A 21,443-nucleotide genomic window follows, 5' to 3' on the forward strand; every position below is an offset into this window, starting at 1 on the left:
CTGAGTAACACCCCTCCCCACCTTCTCACTATATAGAAGGATCTGGCAACTTCTGTTTCAGTGTATCTGAAGAAGTGTGCATGCAGACGAAAGCTCATACCAAGAACTAACTTAGTTGGTCTTTAAGGTGCTACTGGAAGGAATTTTTTTATTTTGACTATGGCAGACCAACACGGCTACCTATCTACTACTGGAACCAGTTCATGAATTAATTGTAGAAATTGTAGACGGGATGATGGAGAAAAATACAGATTCAATCCACAAAACAAAAATATAACAGAATACAGGAAATCTGCTCTTCTCCTTACAGAGTGCCCCTAGCTTGCTTATTTAAATACCCACTGGTGGCATTGACAAAACATGTCTTAAGAAACTTTGGGTTTTTCAGCCAAGGGTCCAGAGAGAGACGAAGCTGCAGGCTTTCCTCCTGTCTCCCCCAAACCTGGGCATAAACTTTGTAGATGGCATGGACAAAGTCTTTATCTCTCGGCGAAACTCCACCACTAAAATGTTCCCCACCATGATCCTTAGGACAGGCTGAAATTTAAATATCCTCAATTAGTTTCACTGCCTACACTCAGAGCAGCATAGGGATAGAATAAAAATAAGGGCAGAATCTTGTCCGGTACCTGCTTCTGCTAGACATCTTATTATTATCGAATAAGACAAGACATGTTTTCTCCCAATTTATTTGATATGTGACCTTCAAAGGACTTGTGATAATTTAATTCAAAGTTGCGCTGTCTACATGTTCAGCGCCTCATTTTGCCTGTGTAACCGTGAGAAGAGAAAACAATGAAGCCACACTTTCAAGTTCCCAGTGAGAGGGAGAGGCAGCTGGCAGAGCTTCCTCTTGCTCCGCTGTTAAATGTCTCTATTTAAATGCAAATTATCATCTGACACTATTAAAAAAAAACCCCACCACGCAAACAGAAACAGGTAGACATGTCAAAGTCCCTTAAAAATAACTAGTAAGCATCCCAAATAGTGTTTACTTCCATGAGAGTAGAAACTATGTGGCAGAACATTTGGCTTAACGCTAAGAATTGTATCAGTACCATGGAAGGTCTTTAATTCTGGTCTGTCAATTTCTGGGATTTGAGCAAGCACAAATGTGGAAGTTGGGTTACTTAAAAGTTCCACCATGGAGAGTTCCAGAACACCATCAGCCTCCTTCAGCAAAAGGCGTTTTGTTGGTCACTTCAGAATTTCCTTCTACAGTGGTACCTCAGGTTACAGACTCCGCTAACCCAGAAATAGTACCTCAAGTTAAGAACTTTACTTCAGAATGAGAACAGAAATCGTGCGGCAGCAGCAGGAGGCCCCATTAGTTAAAGTGGTACCTCAGGTTAAGAACAGTTTCAGGTTAAGAACGGACCGCCAGAACGAATTAAGATCTTAACCTGAGGTACCACTGTATTAGAACATGGAATTGGCTTCATCTAGAACACGTAGGAGATTCTGTATTAGAAAATAAGGATTCCTTGAGAATATGTTGCACAAAGAAGTCTCTGATAGCATCCGCATCAACAGGTTTAGGAACACAGAAGCTGTGTTATACCGAGCCAGACCAATGGTCCATCGAGCGCAGTACTGTCTACACTGATTGGCAGCAGCTCTGCAAGGTTTCAGCCAGGGTTTCATGGCTGTATCTAGAAATGCTGGGGACTGCCACTGAGCTAGGACCCTTCTCCCTGACAATGCACTCTATGGCATTTTCCGTATTTGCTATTTCAAAATCTTCACCTACCTGTATGGAAAATGATGAGCATATGCCTACTGCCATGAGGATCACCCTTGTGCTCTTATTGTCTATGCATTAAGTTACCTGGTGTTTAAAACAACACCCCCTTATCTGGGCAAGTCCAGTGAAATAAAAGTATTGTTGCACACAGGGCGTTTTATTCAGCCAGAACTCACTGGAACGCAGCTCCGGCCCCTCTCAGGTGGGTGCCATTGCCATTATAAGAGAACAAGGGAGGCATTCATGGTGAGTTCCGGCACCTCTGTTTCTAGAAAAATAGCACTGGTCGCACACCACCCCAATATCTGAGCTGTTTGAGATTCCAGGGGGTTTCATGTAGTTTACCCAGGGTCTGGAATGAGGCACAGCAGAGACTGTGGAGTCTTTATGGTATATGGTTGATTTATACATATATACAACTTGAGCCTACGATGGAGAGGCTCACACCATTAACACTCTAAGAGGGTCTTGCTTCTCCTGTAGGCACAGCCTTGGAACCAAACAAAAATCAACCATCGTGCTCTGGCCTTCTCCAGCTTGCCTGCAACATTTTTTCCTCTAGGTTACACCACAGCCAACTCAAGACTCATTCAAACCCTGGCTTTATCTTCTAACTAACGCTGAGCTGGAGGAGGGGGCCCAACCTTTTGATGTTTGGCACAGAGCCCCCTCTCCTTGTGTTCTTAATGGCTTGCCACCCAGGTGGATTACCTCATGAGGATGCTGACCTGGCTTGAATTTTAACCCTTGCTGGCTCCGGGGGTTCAGGAGGCTTGATTAAATTCTAACACCTACTGGACCCAGGAATTTTGGGGAGTCTGGCGCCCACAAACTCATAACAGTATTCAGCTTGAGAAGATCTTCTAATACCAGTTTTTTACACCAATATGAATCAGTTTAATTGCTAAGCTTTTGTCCATCTTCACCAACACCATTCTGTGCTCTAGAACCAGAGTCGTACCAGTTGCTGGAAACTGAGGGAGCAGAGAGGGCTGTTGAGGGCCTCCTATCTGGGGCATCTGGTTGGACACTGTGAGAACAGGGTGCTGGACGAGACGGGCCATTGGCCTGAACCAGCCAGACTCTTCTTACATTCCTTTATGAGCCTCTGATGCACAAAGGGTGGTAAGCCCTTGCATAGGATTAGGGCTCATGGCTCTCCTGCCACGCTTTAAACAGGGGGTAGGGAGCAGGTGGCTGCATGTGGGAAGAGCATGATGGATGATTTGGGTTAAAGTTTGATTAGATGGAATAGGTACCTGTCATTTCATTTGTGAAGTGTGGAGTCTATTTGTGGTTCAGGGATTTACTGTGAACTCTCTTGATTTATTACACCTGTCTTCACCCTCAGTATGTGTCAAAATCACATATCTTTGGAGGATGTGCTCCTCTGTGAGGCAGCAATCTGGGTGTGTCTGTTGGCTGGAAAGCCAATCACGAGGCGCATCCAGAGCAGTGAGGCCCCAACACAGTCTTCCTGCTATGTCTTTTCACAAGTGTCATTTGGTGCACCTGCAAAGAGGCAAATGAGGGGCAGTGGTTCAGCAGGGACAGATCCTTAAAAAATGGAGACTCTCTTGGATAATTGGGTGGAGAAATGTGAAAAGTTAAAGCAAACTTAAGTGTATTCATTTATATTTATAAATGGTTAGAAATAACAGCATGCCACACCCATTAAGAAAAGAGCCCAGTAGCTACAAGTCCTCTTCAGGGCTATTCAGTCACAAGGGGGAAAGTATGTGCTCAACTCTCAATCAATGGAATTGGTGGGACTGAAAACATGATTAGCCTTGGCTGGATTGTGTCCTCTGTATAAATGAAAATGTTCATAAGTGGACATAATGTTCATAAGAGAACTATAATTTTCTCAAAATATCACCTCTGCTGAGATGCTGCAAATGTTCTAACTAGAAAAAGGTCCCAGTGAATTCAGTGGTACTTTCTTCCAGGTAAAATTCCAGCCTCAATTGGTTATTTGGTCAAAAGTATAAGAATGGTTATTCATTAATAGGTCCAAAATGGGTTAGTATTATTTTTAGTCCTCTGTGTGTGTGTGTGTGTGTGTGTGTGTGTGTGTGTGCGCGCGCGCGTGCACACACACACACACTTTTTTATGCATACCCCTAAACATTTTGTGAATCTAAGTTTGGCCTCACTGAGGGGCAGTATTTCGATATGAGTAGGAAAATGAGAGTATCCCTAAACATTTTTATTTATTTATTTTTAGGGGGGAAAGCATTGTAGGTGTGGGGGGGCACTATTGCATTTCTGTGGCAGGGAGAGCTGGAAATAAAATAAACTTGTGCAGAGTTTTAAATCTGCATAAGTCTTCATTCATTCACATGCAATTTGCAATTGGTCTTAACTGAATAAGTCTTCAGAGCCACTTTCTTCTCCCTCTCTCATGCATAATCTCTTTCCCTTGAAGGCAGTTTGGTGCTATTAGCATTCTGCACAGGACTTCAGTAGATTTTTTAATAATAATTGTTGTCATCATTGTGGGTTAAAGTTGTGCTATTTGTGCCAGATGGAGACTGGAGTCCCTTTCCCAGCAAACAGAATGGGCTTGCATTGCTGAGCTGTAGCTACTGGTCTCAATAAGCAGATGCCAGGCAGTGACAGGAAAATATACACCGATGTCAGCAACTGCATTTCTCTGGCATAATTGCCTTAAATGAACTTTGTTACATCAAGGAGATGATGCTTTTAATGAGGTAGTTGGCATACATGTGTAATTGCTGTACAACATAATCAGTAGATTTTATCAACATTGTGTAAGTGGTGAAATTCGACTTGAGGATGTGGTTCCAGTGACCTGATCACTTTATGCATGTTGAACAGCATATCTTACTTTACAGGGAAGATAAATTTAAAACCACATGTGTCCCCTGTCTCCCCTGCCACCTCACAGTGGTTTCGGACAAGCATCCTCATCCCCACACCCCACAATAGCAGCGAGTTGTTCTTGCCAGAGACTCACCTCACTCACTGGGAAGGCAGACATCCGCCCACAAAAGCCCACATTTGATTTCGAGGAGCTTGAAGTGTCACTGATCACAGAGGGTTTGTCCAGGAGTGAGGATGGGAGAGGGTTCTTCTGCAAGTTGTGTCCAAGGGACAGAGGAAGCACATAGCATTTCTTGGAAATGCCGCCATAAATTAACACTTGTGAGTTATTCCAACATATGCACACCTAATAGGCCAGAAGAACTAGTGGACACACAATAGAGACACATTGTGGGCATCAACCCATTAATGATGAGATTCCAATGAAACAAAATTGGTTTTTAATCAAGAGCTGGAAAGAGTTTGTTCCCTATGAATTTCCTATCGCATTACAATATAAAGGACAGTATTGAAAAGGTGAGCTTCTGTGGGAAAACATGGAAAGTTGTGCACCATTGGTTCTGTGTACACGGTGCCCAGAAGAATCAAAGCACTATGCATCAATTGGTAATAAGAATCTGTCATCTTGGTTAAGGCACCGTGCAGATGTCATTATGCTTGTTTTAAGAATGTATTCCATAAGCTTGTATCTAAAAAAAGCTTGTATTGAAAAAAAAGCCTGTCTTTCCAGAGTAGCTGCTTTCATTCATTCATTCATTCATTCATTTCCAGACCAGGACTCAATGTGGCTTATAGATGAAACAGAAAAAGCTAAAAACATAGAAAAGATATAGAATCAGAGAACTGTAGAGTTGGAAGGAACCCTGACGATCATCTAGTCCAGGCATGTCCAACAGGTAGATCATGATCTACTGGTAGATCACTGGATGTCTGCAGTAGATCACTGGTAGATCACTGGCTTCCCCCAAAGAAGCTGAACAACTGTGGCTCCCCTAAAAAAAGCTCAACATTTTACCTCCTCCCTGAAAAAAAACTCAACAACTTTGACCCGAACCCCCCAAAAGGGGGTAGATCACTGCCAGTTTTTAACTGTGTGAGTAGATCACAGTCTCTTGGGAGTTGGCCACCCCTATTCTAGTCCAACCCCTGCAAAGCAGGAATATGCAGCTGTCCCTTATGGGGTTTGAACCTGCACTTTGGCATTATCAGCACCACACTCTAACCAACTGCTCTATTGGTAGACTCTCTTTCCTTGGAGGTTTTTAAGCAGAAGTTGGATGGCCATCTCTCATGGATGCTTTAGTTGAGATTCCTGAATCGCAGGGGGTGGACTAGATGACCCTTGGGTCCCTTCCAACTCTACAATTCTATGATTCTATGAAAGGAATTAAACACTCATATAATTAAAACAAGATACAGATCTATTTTAAAATACAGATAATAACAACAGCAACAAGGGGGGAAATGCAAAGCCCCACTATAAATTCTAATTCATATATGTTTGAAACTTGGTGTAGGTTTTCTTTTGCTGCAGATCTTTCAGTTGTGATAAGGCATAGAGTTCTCATAAAAGTGTGATAGTGGTTCCCCTTAAGGAGTCTTTAAAGGCACTGCAGAAAAAATCAAAATAAAAAGTAATCATCTAACTTCTCTTTGTATTTTGCCTCTACTCTTCCCAAAGGTGGACCTTGTCACAAGTCCTGTGGAAACCGGTGCTGGGGACCTTCAGCAGATGAATGCCAGACCTGTAAGTGCATTAGATTAAGTAAAGAAAAATATAAAGTGAGGTGAAAGAAGAGTTCATGCATATAGCCTGATAACAGCAACCCTCCATATAGTAATAATCAATGAGAGTTTTCTTCTCAGTGATACGAAGTCACTATGCAGCAGAACAATGAGAAATGAAGTGGTTGTTGTTAAGATTTGTATACTGCCCTTCATCTGTGGATCTCAGCGTGGTTCAAAGTGTAAATATACAACAACAAACAAAAAATACATAATAAAAACAAGGACAAAAATGAAAACAGGTAGAATCCTGAGTTAGTAAAATGCAGAATAGTAGAATAAGTCTGAAATTATTCAGGCTGGAGGATGAATATTTCTTACCGTTCCACTACATAAAAAAATGCCTAAACGTAAAACAAAACAAAACTTACCACATGGAATAGACTAGCGTAGAAGCTTTCTGTTTCTAGTTGTCTTACTTTCAGGGAGAATTGGGGAGGTGCTCAAAAAGTGAATCCCCCCACTAAAGCATGAAGTTGTACAACCTATTCTAAGTACAGTGGTACCTCGGGTTACATACGCTTCAGGTTACATACACTTTAGGTTACAGACTCCGCTTACCCAGAAATAGTGCCTCGGGTTAAGAACTTTGCTTCAGGATGAGAACAGAAATCGTGCTCCGGTGGCATGGCAGCAGCAGGAGACCCCATTAGCTAAAGTGGTGCTTCAGGTTAAGAACAGTTTCAGGTTAAGAACGGACCTCTGGAACGAATTAAGTTCTTAACCCGAGGTACCACTGTATATGAGATCCATGAGTTGCCTCTTCAGGCGAAAGCACGTACGGAGAAGGGGACAGCAGGACTGGGGTGCTGGCCTCACCCATGTTGGGAAGGGGGCTCCTGCCTCTTGAAGGTCCGCATGTGGCCTGGGATGTCAGCATTAGGGAAGTCTGTGTCTGAGCAGCTGGTCAGGATCAGAACCTTTGCATGATATACAGTATACACAGCTTCTACCAGAGGAGAACTTAATAGAGGGCTTGTGTCATGTACTAATCCTCACATCAACACCAAATTCATACACACAAAACTTATTTTAAAACATTCTTTTAAAACAAATTTTATAACTGCTGTCCTTGGACTACTCCATTATGTTGCAGCTGAGAATTTCCTGGCCACAAAAGCAAATTAACCATTTGCCCCCCCCCCTTTTTTTAGATGAGTGCTGAAATTTTGGTGGATATCAAAGCAGGTGTTTGATGTGTATTTTAAAAATATTCCATTGAATGGTTTGGATTTAGTGCAAATTCTGAATGAAAGATGCCTAGTGTGGAGAAAGTGGTGAGAGAAGAGTTTTTTCCCCTCTCTCATGCGCTCCAGGACATCCAATGAAGCTGAGTGTTGGAAGGTTCAGGATGGGTGAAAGAATGTCTTTCTTTACCTGTGTAAACTATGGAATTCATTCCTGCAAGAGACGGTGATGGCCACCAACTTGGAAGGCTTTTGGCGTGGATTGGATTAATTCATGGAGGATAAGACTTTCAGGGGGGGCTCGGCATGGTGGCTGTCGGAGGGAGCCTGCTCCTGAAACGTGTTGGTGTGCAGACTTCCCACAGGCTTCTGGTCGTCTGCCGTAAGAACAGGGTGTTGTACTAGATCAACCTTTAGCCTGATCTTGCAGGGCTCTTCTTATTTTCTGATCAAGACAAAAGACAATCAAATACGAAAAACCCCAACATTTCTAACATTCACTGTGCCCTTGCAAGTAGATATGGTTTGATCAGTTGGCAGAACAGCGTTGCTAGATGTGCCCACGATATCCCTAGGGGAAGGTTATTCTACAGTCGGGGGGCAGACCCACAGTTGTAGTCACAGTGGGTATACGCATGTCTCCAGTATATCTTCCATCTGACCATTGTGCTTGAGCCATGTTGTTAAAATTTGTTTCTGAAATGCCTGCTCATCTGGGATTATAATTACCGGGTATTTCTTCTTGCAAACTTCACTGTATCTCCTGACCCATTATCATATTCAGGACATACATACTTCTTTATAAACAAATGGTGGGTAATGATCAAAGTGACTGTGGAAAAGTTATTTGCAGTGGCCAAAATAGTTTGGCTCTTTTTTTGTCAAGAAATATTTGAAGAAGGAGCCCATGCTCGCTTTGATCAATGTGCTTGAGAGAGAGAAAGAAAGGCGCTTAAATGTTTGATGCAATGGATGCTATTTTGAGACACCCTTCATCCATCCTCTCTAGGTTTCTTTTTCCTCCCACAAGTCTAAGCAGTGGAACACATTTTTCAGTTGTGTACATGAAAACATCTCTAACACATAACCAAATGACATGTTTTGTTTCCAGAAACAAATCTCTTGAGGGCATATCTGCATGTTAATACATTTTTTTAATGGAGTCACAGAATAGAAAATATTCTAATGAGCCCCCCTTCTAAGCTAAGATCCAAATTCTTTTCAGGTTGGAGGGAGGAATAAATCTGAGATATCTTAATCCACAGCTTTCATTTCAAATTACATGGGGAAAATAGCAGTTGGATACTTTTGTTCTTGAACGAATACTGTCCACCCCAGACTGCTTTAAGTTTTGCCTTTTTCTGTCTATTTGCCTCTCTCATTCGCTATTTATAAATCTTTCCGGAAAAACCACCTGCATCTTATTCCTTTTTGCTTATTGTCTACATAAATTTGATATGTAAATTTGCACACTTAAGAGGGCAATTAATAAGGAATTATAAACAGTGTGTCTTACGAGGAAGAGATCGCTTCAGAATATGATGTTATATAATTAACCAGCCACTATAAATTAAAATGCTAGAAAAGCAGGGGAGAACACTGGGGTGGACAGTTGCAAGGGGAGGGTGTGTGCTATTTTGAACTCTCTTCAAGATGCATGGCTTCTATTTTGTAACATTCCATTGCCTTTTCTCAATGGGCTTAAATCAAAACACACAATCTAGGCAAATGGCAACACATTTGAATCCTACTGATTTAAAGGAGAGGAGAATTAAGCACAGATGCAACTTCAGAAACAAACAGGGCTGTAGTACTGGATCATGCCCATGCACTCACAGACATTTTGAAATATTCCCATAAAGCTACACAGCATTTGTACATCACCTTAATGAGAATAATTAGTCTTTGAACACTTTCCATGGTCAGATATTTGACTGATAGGGCTTCAGAAAGTATAGTGACGTTGGGAGAACACCATCTCTTCCAGATTCTTATTCAATGCTCCTGGAAGAATTTATCAGGGAAATGTCTGCTCTTCTTGAACAGATATGGGGAATTTAGCCCTCCAGATGTTGCTGAACTATAACTCCCATTAGTCCTGGGCACTGGCTATGTTTGATGGGGCTGATGGGAACTGTAGTCCAGCTAGAGAATCCTAAACCTGCCCTTGAGGCCAAACTCTTCCTTCTGTAGCATTGCCACCCTGAAAGTTCTGTCTCCTTGCATAAAAAGGTAAAGGTAAAGGACCCCTGACAGTTAAGTCCAGTCGCAAACAGCTCTGGGGTTGCGCGCTCATCTTGCTCTATAGGCCGAGGGAGCCGGCATTTGTCCGCAGACAGCTTCTTGATCATGTGGCCAGTATGACTAAGCCGCTTCTGGCGAAACCAGAGCAGCGCACGGAAACGCCGTTTACCTTCCCGCCGGAGCAGTACCTATTTATCTACTTGCACTTTGGCATGCTTTCGAACTGCTAGGTAGGCAGGAGCAGGGACCGAACTACCGGAGCTCACCCTGTTGCGAGGATTTGAACTGCCGACCTTCCGATCGGCAAGCCCAAGAGGCTCAGTGGTTTAGACCACAGCGCCACTCCTAAATCACTTTGATCCCTTGAGAGCTCCAACAGAGGCAGGAAGCTCCACTGGTGCAGCTTTCCTTATCACTCTGTGCAATTGATTAAATTCACCTTTAGCATTTTTCATCTAGTAGAAGTAGACTTTCCCCTATCCAAGGAAAGTTGCACAGCAACTCTTGTTTCTGTACCATTCTTTCAGGGTATGCTGTAAGTTAAACTTGGAATGCTCCTCACCCTTCCTCTTCACCCCCAAAATAAACTGTAAGTTTTGGATGAGTATTTTAAATTCAGAAAGCCTTAAAGGGCTTTGGTAATGCTTGATGTGAAAAATTGATACCCAAAAAGCCCAGTTTCCTCACAGCTCTCCCTTCCCAGCTACTCCCTTCCTCAAGCCCTCCCCCTTCAAAGAAAGACTTGCCTTGGGGAGGGGTTCCCATCAACACAGCGGAAGACCTGTGGAGCTTCTCCTTGGTGGCAAGGGAGACATGGGGTGTCTTCCTGATGGGGATTTACTGGTGCTCAGTAGGAAATGATGCCCCCCATCCTGTCATTTGCACCGCAGCCAATGAAAACTCCTATGGGGTCTTCTAATTGGCAGCAAGTGATTCATAGACCATCATTTCTTGTTGGAATTTTTTTTTAAAAAACCATGATTCCTGGTACACATGTAATTTCCTGCTGGTATTGCCGTCGCTCTTGGGAAAGTCCTCAGGAGAGGTCTGAAAGTGGTGTGTGGGCTCATGCGTAAATCTGAAGTGAAAAAGAATCCAGAGGCCTCATAAGGCTCACCTCTTCACAAGTTCCTGAAGCTCATATCTGGGCCTTAGCCTGACAGGCACTGACGTCATCTCTGGAAAATAATTAAGATATTCGGAGAGAGCAACTATTACTTTGTAGGCAATAGCTGCTCTTGATTGAACACACACACAACCAAACAACAAGACCTTTACATGCCTATATAAACAGCTCCGGGATTAAGAATTAATATTTTGTTGCTTAAAAATAGAGAATTGTCCAAGGGCAGAGGGAAAGTAATCAATAAGAGCAGCAAGGTGCAAATGGGAGCTGGTGGGACACAAAAACAGAAAAAGCCGATTCAGCAGCTGTGGATCAATTATGGAAACCTGGCATTTTAACAAAACATTGGCATCTTTAATTAAAACCCTTGTATTTCACTAATAACTTTACATGTTCATAAGGCTTTCTTATTGATTTCAGTTATTTCCCATTTCTCCCCCTTTTGGTAGATTTACAATTCCCTGTGATGGCGAAGGAAAGGAAACATTTAGAGTGATTAATTGCAGGCAACTGTGTAACCAAACAATGCCACACACCATTCTGACTACTTTTCGTAAATGCAGCTGCTAGCCGATAACAAAACAAAACAAAATAAATTGGCAATTGGGGGTGGGAAGAGATTTCCTTCTGTCAGGTTGCCATCCAGAGAACACTTTAGAGCAGAGGTACCAACTTCAATAAAATATTGGGGGGGGGGGTAAGCCCTACCCTGCATAATCAATCACAAGACACAGCACACTCACACACACCATTTGAATGGCAATGCCCATTAACTTTGTGGGGAACTGGCCCCCTTAAATGTTTTGGGGGGAGAAGGAACCTCAGCCCCTAGCAGTTGGCTTCTATGCTTAAGAGCACATGTACCATAATTCCCAAGCACCAGATTCTTAAATGCTCAGTTGCTTGTTTCAAACAATGGTGATCTGGCCCATTCACCATGTGTTCCCCCACTAACCTCACACATATATGCAGGGACAGCATGTCTGACTCTAGAGATGCCCTCCATTGATTTATTCAGCTATAGAAGTGCAGATTTTTTCACTACAGGTCTCCACAGAAAATGGAAGAAGGCACCTTGCCTAAGATTCCATTTCAATTCCATTTACACTTCCTCAGCCTCGGCCCTCCAGATGTTTTTGGCCTACAACTCCCATGATCCCTAGCTAGCAGGACTAGTGGTCAGGGATGATGGGAACTGTAGTCTCAAAACATCTGGAGGGCTGAGGTTGAGGAAGCCTGGGATACACAATCCTTAGCATTCTCAGAAAGGAAAATGCTGTCACAAATGACACGCACACGGGGAATCACAACAAGAGAGGACTCACACAAATGGCACAAAAGCAGAAAACTTTCATCATAGCTACTTTAGGAACAGAGAGGTTACTGGGACAACAGTCATCCAATCCCTTAAATGCTGGATGTCCTGGTATTCCCTGTTGGTAGATTCCCTCATGATAGCAGTGCCAAAACAGGATGGGGACTAGGTACTTAATAGCAACGGGTGTATCGGCTTGTCACCACTGTTGCAGGCTTTCCCCTGCAATTGCTGTGCTTCCCACATTCTTCTTGCTAATTCATTTGGTTAGGGAGAAGTTCTTGTGAAGATTGACACAGTCCCTGTGAGGTTTGCAAGTCAAATTTTCATTTATCCTAGGGAATGGGAGGGTAGAAGGTTGATCATGATCTACTGGCAGATATCTGAGTGATTTGTAGACAAGGGTTTCTGAGTTCAACAACAACAAACCTTTCACCCTTGCCCTCTTAGGTCAGGTTGTTGAAAATGAGTGGAACAACCAGGAATCTTATTTTTTGTGTGAAAAGACTTGTGAGCTTGGTTCTGGTACTGATCACAATTCCTGAGCTGAGCATGTGCCATGTCCCTTCGATTCCTAGTGTATGGCTCTGTATATACTCCTGATTACTCTGCATCCAGGATGTTCTCACTACTGGTTTGGGAAGTGGTGTACACATGACATTAGCCACAGGTCATATCTAATCTCTATATGACATGTCATTTCTTATCAAATACTGCATTTTGTTGTGTTTTCTTCCAAACCTGCTAAATCTAGTAGAAGGCACTTATAGTCACCAAGGTCCCCTGGGCCTCTGGTGACAAACATGGATCTAGGATGAGCCCCAATGAGCCCCAGAGTACTAACTGGCTCTTTCAGGGGGAGTATGATCCTATCCAAGGCGGGCAATTTTTATTCAAAGTCTGTTCAAAATATGCACATTTGTAAGGTGAGCTACATCTGAAGAGGGCTATATTGGTTTTTTTAAAATGATATGTTACAGTTAAATGTCATTCTGTGTTACTGTATATGCCCCTCTCTTCCATTTTTAATATTCTAAAATTGTATCAGCATGAATTTAGCTTGGATGGTTATTTTCCAAATGCAATTCACTCTTAATCTATATCCATCAATATATTACAAAATGCTATCAAATGTTTTGTGTTATAAAACATGTAACTGACATCTGCTTTTATGGCATTTCAACCAATGCAATATTTGGATTAACTTATTGAATTAAATTCAAAAAATGCTGATCTGGTTAAGCATGTGTGTGAAAGTGCAGAAACCTGCATGGCATAGATATAGCACGCCTTCAATATTAGACAGGGGCTCCACCTCTGTTGTCTTTTTGACACCTAGTGAGCACCTTCCTCCTTCAACAAGCCTTTGAAGTTGAGGCAGATCTTTTCCAGTCTGCATCTGTACTAGAACTATTTTAAGAGCTTTTAGAGCTTGCCAGTGCTTGGTCTCTTCTTGTTTGCCACCTGGCATATAAATTTGAACAATATAATAAATAATAAATAAATATCACCAGGAGCTGCAGTTCCATAGCTTCCGTGGTGGTTCATCTTCTTTGACATTTTGTATTTATGTTGACTTAAGCCACCAAATCCACTATCAGTGTTTTTCATCACAGAAAAGCTGACACAATCCTAAGTATTTTTACTTGAAGGTCAGCCCCTATGAGTTCAATGGGACTTGGTTAAGAGCATACGAAGAGCTCCACTGGATCAAGTCGCAGGCCCACCTGATCCACCGTTCTGTCAGATGCCTGTGGGAAACTCACAAGGAGGACCTGTGTTGAGCAGCGCTCTCTCCTCCCAGTTTCTAGCCACTTGGTATTCAGTGCATTCAGCCTCCGACCATGGAGGCAGAGCATAGCCATCGTAGTTATTAGTCACTGACAGCCTCCATCTTCCTTAAAAGCCATCCAAGTTGGTAGCCAACTTGCCTTTTGTCTAAACCAGTGATGGCCAAACTTGGCCCTCCAGCTGTTTTGGGACTACAATTCCCACCATCCCTGACCACTGGTCCTGTTAGCTAGGTCTAAACTAAAGGTAAAGGTAAAGGTACCCCTGCCCGTACGGGCCAGTCGTGTCCGACTCTAGGGTTGTGCGCCCATCTCACTTAAGAGGCCGGGGCCAGCGCTGTCCGGAGACACTTCCGGGTCACGTGGCCAGCGTGACAAAGCTGCTCTGGCGAGCCAGCACCAGCGCAGCACATGGAAATGCCGTTTACCTTCCCGCTATAAAGTGGTCCCTATTTATCTACTTGCACCCGGGGGTGCTTTCGAACTGCTAGGTGGGCCCGAAAGACGGGAGCTCACCCCGCCACGGGGATTCGAACAGCCGACCATGCGATCGGCAAGCCCTAGGCGCTGAGGTTTTACCCACAGCGCCACCCGCGTCCCAGGTAGGTCTAAACTAAACAGCCCCAAATGCTCCAACTTTCCCTCACTGGCGAGTCGCTCCATCCCCTCTATCATTTTTGCTGGCCCTTCTTATTTTTTTCCAACAGTACAATATCCTTTCTCAGGTGAGGTGACTAGAATTTTACACGCCATTCCAAATGCAGCTGCATAGGTTTTTTATAACAACATTACAATATCAGCAATTTTATTTTCAATTCCTTTCCTAATGATCCCTAGAATGGCATTTAGCTTTTCCACAGCTGCCTCACGGTGGGCCAACATCTTCATCAAGTTATCCACTTATTCTGACCACTTATTCATGGTCAGTTACCAAAAACTCACACCATATGAGTGTACATGTGAAATTAAGAATATTTTGCGCTGGCATTCACCACTTTACACTTGTTTACACTGGCATACATTTGCCAATTTACAGTCCATCCACTCAGTTTGGAGAGATCTTTTTCAAGCCCTTCACAATCCTTTTTGGTTTAAATCAGACTCAAAAACTTAGTATAAGCAGCAAAATTGGCTTGTGAGTATGTTGTTGTTGTTGTTGTTGTTGTTGTTGTTGTTGTTGTTATTTTATACCCCACCTATCTGGCTGTGTGTTTCGGATTGCAGCTTATACTTATATTGAAGGATATTTTCACAGAAATCATCTGAAGTGTGTCATTATTGCCATTAGGGCACTCCCAGCTTCCAGCAATCAGCATGCACTTCAACATTTACAGGTGTGGTTTTTTACGAATGCTGGTAAGGTCAAGCTATCAGCGGTTCAGGGTCAGCTCATCCATAAGGCAAGGTGAGGCAACTGCCTCAGGCGGCATGATCCACGGGGCAGCAGATCCCGATATCAGTCTTCATTTCCCCCTTGTTCTTGATGTAGATATTCATTCACCCCCTCTTGCCTGGTAGGGGTAGGGATGCCGCTTTGTGGTTCACCTCAGGCGCCAAAATGTCTTGGGCTGGCGCTGAGTGGCCTATACATCTGGATCAGGTCTCTTGCTAGGAGTCTTCTTTCTCAGCGAGGAATGAATGGTCAGTGCACAGCCGTCAGCGCTGATCAGCTCATATTATTATTATTTTTTAAATGTATGTTAGATTATTTGATTAGCTATAAATTCTGTTTTGATGAATTGCCTTTTGAGCTGTGTGTTGAAAGCTGGTACATTTATTCTTGTAAATAAAATAAATAAAAGCCAATGCTATTTTTCTAGAAAAAGAGGTGCCGGAACTCACCATGGACGCCTCCCTTGCTTTCTTGCAATGGCACCTGAAAGGTGCTGGAACTGAGTTCCTGTGAGCTCTGGCTGAACAAAAGCCCAGAATAAAACCATTGATTTGTAGATAGATAGAAGCAGTGTTAATGCAACCATTGTGATTTATCTGACTCATTGTGAGCTACTTTGAGCAAATACAAGCTGTAAATATTGGCTTGTCTCATTGTGAGGACAAGCAAGCTGAAGATTGCTAAGGACTCGGTGTGCTAGAAATGTGGAATTAATTATCAATTATAAAAGCTTATATAACATTATAGAACAATGTTAAACCTTTCCATTGGCAAAACACAAGATTTAGTCCTCAGTGAGCTTTTACAATTTCTTACTGCACACTTTAGAAAATTCATTTTAGAGTTGTTGGGGTTTTTTTTGGTTTTTTTAGGTTCATGTAATGAATCATTGAAGAGTGAATCATATTTAAATTGGATAGAGAGTTCAGGAGGTTTCATTTAATGATTACCTTGAAGAGTGCAGCTTGGCTGTTGACTGCTCATTTTTGAATCGCCAGCCACCTTGGGAATTCAGGACGCAGCAGTGTTTAACCTGTATAAGCCACTTCTGCATATTTTATGACTGTGGCCCAACGACACTCCCCCCCCCCCATAACACAATAGCTAATTAGCTGAATAAAGTGCTCTAGATTCAGTTTTCAGGTAGGGTGTTGCTTCATTTTGGAGAACTTAGACTTTAAGCAAGAGAACTTTTTGATCAGCATCTTTGCAGGACTGGGAGCCAGTATGATGTTGTTCCGTAGGGAAGCGATAGGCAGGGAGGTAGAGAGTACTAAGTGCCTTCTTGGCAGTGGTGCCCTCCCTGTGGAACGCCCTCCCATCAGGTGTCAGGGAGATAAAGAATTACACAACTTTTAGAAGACATCTGAAGGCAGCCCTGTTCAGGGAAGTTTTTAATGTCTGACATTTTATTATTTTTATATTTTGCTGGAAGCTGCCCAGAGTGGCTGGGGAAACCCAACCAGGTGGGCAGGGTATAAACAATAAAATTATTATTATTATTATTATTATTATTATTATTATTATTATTAGACTCAGGGCTCCAAAAGACTTTACTGCTCCATATGTTAAGTGCAATCTTTACCTGAGTCTCAGGTCTTCTGACCTTTGTCACGTGTGTGCACACACATACTGAAGTTTACTTTAAAACGGTTCTTGACTATTTTATAACTAGAGACTGCCGGCCACGGGCATAGTGAGAATTTATGTTGGGAAGATGCAAGCTTTATGATGGTGGGAGGCAGAACCTCAGTTAGTTAAGTATTTTTATTTATTTACTTGATTGGGGGGGGGATCTGGCCCCCTGCCCCCCCTGGCTACGCCCATGCTGGCAGCCCCTTTGCCCAGCCGCTTTTCCTGCATCTGGCCAAATCCTCCTCCTCCTTTTATACCTAACCAAACCCCCTTCCTCCCCTATCCCCTCACAGCTTAACCCAAGCCCCTTTTAAAGGAGGAATGAGGCGTTTCAGAGAGCACTTTTCCAAAGCTCCTTCCCCCTCTGTTAGACCTCCCTGCAGCGCCCCTTAAAGGAGGAGGAGGAAGGACATTTTCAGAGTTTTAAAATCTGTTGTTCCAGGCCAGTTTCCTGCCTGAGCAAATTGCTGCTCAGTTATTCACACAGGTATCTTGCCTCACTGTCTTTGCTGAAATCAGTCCTTAGCTTGGTCCTAACTACTACAGCTACTATTATGATTTTTAATTTATCCATACCCTACTTTTTCATTGACAAGGACTGGAGGCAGCTACAGATAAAGTAAGAACAGCTATAAATAATAATTAAAAAGTAATTTAGCATTTATAATTAAAGTCATATATATATATATATATATATATATATATATATATATATATATATATATTGGTAAAGGGACCCCTGACCATTAGGTCCAGTTGCAGTTGACTCTGGGGTTGCGGAGCTCATCTCGCTTTACTGGCCGAGGGAGGGCTTCCTCTGATCTGGAGGAACCCGCTTCGTGAAAATTAGGGTCTGACCACCACAGCGAGGTGGAGACCCATTAAAAACCACAGGCGGGAGAAGCCTGTGGACCTGGGATTCGGCTGGCACCTTTTGCGCCTCCCCTACTGATGGGGAAACCCGGCTACGGGGATCCAGAGCGACATGGGGTGCTTCGAATCGACTGCTCTTTTCACGGAGTGAAGCTGCATTGCTGTTGTCGGAGAGCGCTGACTTTTTTCCTGTGGACAATTGGACTCTAAACAAGTACCCGTGAGTAGAACAGAAAATTGGATTATTAAACTTCGTAATTTGGCACCGGAGCGGGAAGGTCTAAACAGGAAGTCCGCCTTCCACTTTTGTAAACAGTTTGAAGCAAAGACATCGCAAGCGAAAGTCTGGAAAGTTATCTGTAAAGGACTAAATTTCCATAGGTTAAAACTACAACCCCTCCCCCTTGGAAATGTTGACAGATAGTTAAATAAGAGAAACATATTGACTCCAATGTTTCCTTTTGCGCTAAAAAGGAACAAAGATTTGAAAAACGAAAGCAATTTTGTTGCTGGATCTGCTGGTAAAAGGATGGATACAAATAGAAATCTAGAGGGAGCTTTTGAACTGTTGTTGGAGTGGACCTGGGGAACTCTACAGCTGTAGAGATTAAAGAGAGTGAGAAACAGGCTCTGACCTTGGATAAGAATGTTGACACAGGAAACCTTAGTGTCTGCTTTGTGCAGGACAAGTGCTTTGTTGGAGCAGCTTCATGCGAAGATGGATTTGATGACTATTGCAATTGATAATTTCGGTCAAACAGTGACCACTGATATAGAACCTGCTCAAGAACTGACCCAGGAATCTGCCCTGACACGGCAAGCTGCGGAGAAGACAAAGGAGGAGGTTGTTGTTGAACCTCAAGTAATACAAGTGGAGAGAGATGAGGCCTTGCAGGAACATAAGCTGTCGTTTCTGATGACTGAATCTGGAGTGAGTCAGACTTGGAGAAACGGAGTCCTGTCGGGACTGGAGATGGCAAGTTGGTCAGATCCTCCTATGCAGGGATGTTCTGACCTTTGGGATTTGAATTAGAATTAGAATCATAGAGTTGGAAGAGACCACAAGGGCCATCGAGTCCAACCCCCTGCCAAGCAGGAAACTAAGGGACAGAATACAGTGAAAGATGGAAAGGATTTGCTGAGATAATTAATAATTAGAATACAAAAAAGGGAGGTTTGAGGAGGTCGAGGTAACAAGTTAATGAAGATAAGGATATGGGAATATTGGATTTGTTTTTAAATTTTTTTTGCTCTTGTTTTTGATTTTGGTGTACTGTATGTTTTGTACTCTTTATTTTCTTTTTATTGATTTGTATTGTTTAATTTCTTCTTTCTTCGATTCTCCTTTTTCTTTTTTTTCTTCTGTAACTTTAAATTCCCAATAAATATCATTTTTAAAAAAACCACAGAAATGCCGTTTACCTTCCTGCCAGAGCGGTACCTATTTATCTACTTGCACTTTGACGTGCTTTCGAACTGCTAGGTTGGCAGGAGCAGGGACCAAGCAACTGGAGCTCATCCCGTCGCGGGGATTCAAACCGCCAACTTTCTGATCAGTAAGCCCTAGGCTCTGTGGTTTAACCCACAGCGCCACCCTATATTTATATTTATATATTTATATTTATATATAAATATAAATATATATATATAAAGAGGGAGAGAGAGAGAGATCAAGTGCTGCCACTCTCCAACGGCTTGGCTTCACCCCACCGTCTTCCGTTGTTTCCCAAGACAGACGGATGCCAACAAAAAGATATAGATATAAAAGATCTATTCAAAACATTCAGGCATTCACAATGAAAACTACATCAAGCTCTTGTCTCAGAACCTGACAGCAAGAACAGACTCCTGCTGAGGCCTGACACCTTTTCTGGGATCATAATGTGGGTGAAAAGCCTTCACTAGAAAGCCTGATTACACAGAGCAGGGGGAAATGTGTGGTAAAGATGGGTTACTTGCTCTAGACTTGAGTGATTGGTTTGAAAAATAAATCAAGTTGCATAAAAATAAACAGAAACCAGCAGAAATGGCTCTGCTTGTTTCCTGAGGGAATCTGATTTGGACCTCAAATTATAACCCAAGACAGAGAAGAATTGAGGGGCTTTGTGATGCTCGCCTCGTATTTAAGACTGGCATCAGGAGTCCCCAACCTGGCATACCTTCCTGAGCCCAATGAACTTTGTCAGCATCTCTCATCTTGTGAACAGACTGCTCTCCTCAGTCAGGCATGTAGAGAGCTGGAAATATCCAAGTCGGTTTCCTTCAATAAAGAAGGAAGTAACTAAGGCAAAACTTTGCAAACTGTGCGTCACGACACATTGGTGTCAGCAGCAATGTGTAGGTGTGTCACACAAATGCTCCCCGTGCTCCTCCCGGGGCTGGAAAGGGGTTAGTTTCACCTCTGATTTGCTAGTAAAAATGAATTACTGTGTCGTGAAATGATGCATGTCTAAAAAGTGTGTCGCTAGCATGAAAAGTTTGGAAAGCTCTAAGCTAAGTTGTTGTCACAGAAGACAGGTGGCACTACAGATATAAAATTCACAGCATGTTATGGTTTAAGATAAAATTACATTAAAATGTTACACAGATGGTATCTATATAACACCTAGTAGATTGGCAAAAGTGTGTACATCAGAATCAAATAAGTGTTGGAAATGCAAAGAAAAAGAAGGTACTTTTATCATATGTGGTGGTCTTGTTGTAAGGTTAAAGCTTACTGGGAAATGATATATAATTAGTTGGAAAAGATGTTTAAAATAGAATTTGTAAAATAAAAACCCCAAAAGGTTTTCTTTTGGGAATCATAGGTATAGAACTACCCAAAGAGTACAGAAATTGATTTATGTATGCAAGTACAGCTGCAGGAATGTTACTTGCCCAAAAATGGAAAGAAGAAGAAGTCCCGACGAGAGATGAATGGACACAAAAACTTATGGATTATGCAGAAATAGCGAAACTTACTGGAAGAATGAGAAATCAAGTTAGCAAACATTTTATAAAAGCATGGAAATGGTTTATTGAATATCTACAAACAAATTGTAAACAGATAAAGACATTGGCAGGATTACAGTAATAACCTGCAGTTTCAGAAGAATATATAATCAAAATAGATGAATAAAAGAATTAGCTAAGTTAATTTAGAATATGCAAGAAATGATAAAATAAATATAAGGAACCACAGAAAAAGGAGGAAGGAAGTCAAGGTTTGAAATATTAAAACGATTGTTAAACTATTGAAATGTATATAAATGAAAACTATAAATAAAATTATAAAAAAGAAACAAAAGAAAAGATAGGTGGCACCATAATTTGAGCACTTCAGAGAGATGAGCTTGTATTTGTGTGTCTTCCTACATTTTTAAATATAGAACTAACCTTACATGAACACTCCAGGATCGCAGTAATAGCAGTCGTTTCCCTATTGCCTTTAAACAGAACCTTTCTCCCCTCCCATAATGATTTGAAACTGGTCACCCGAAACTGGCATCATGCCTTGGCTATCAT

General features: G+C 42.3%; 1 protein-coding gene across 5 annotated transcripts in view; it reads left to right on the top strand.

Moving 5' to 3' along the window:
- Positions 1-21,443, top strand: part of ERBB4 (erb-b2 receptor tyrosine kinase 4) — an 833,408-nt gene that overhangs the window by 594,098 nt on the left and 217,867 nt on the right. For all 5 annotated transcript variants that reach the window (XM_081196711.1, XM_081196710.1, XM_081196712.1 and 2 more), the window contains exon 5: positions 6,273-6,338. In XM_081196711.1, the coding sequence (XP_081052837.1) occupies positions 6,273-6,338 (66 nt within the window). The remainder of the gene's footprint in view (positions 1-6,272; positions 6,339-21,443) is intronic.

The sequence above is a fragment of the Podarcis bocagei genome (assembly GCF_964188305.1).
Source record: "Podarcis bocagei genome assembly, chromosome: 1".
Lineage (NCBI taxonomy): Eukaryota > Metazoa > Chordata > Lepidosauria > Squamata > Lacertidae > Podarcis > Podarcis bocagei.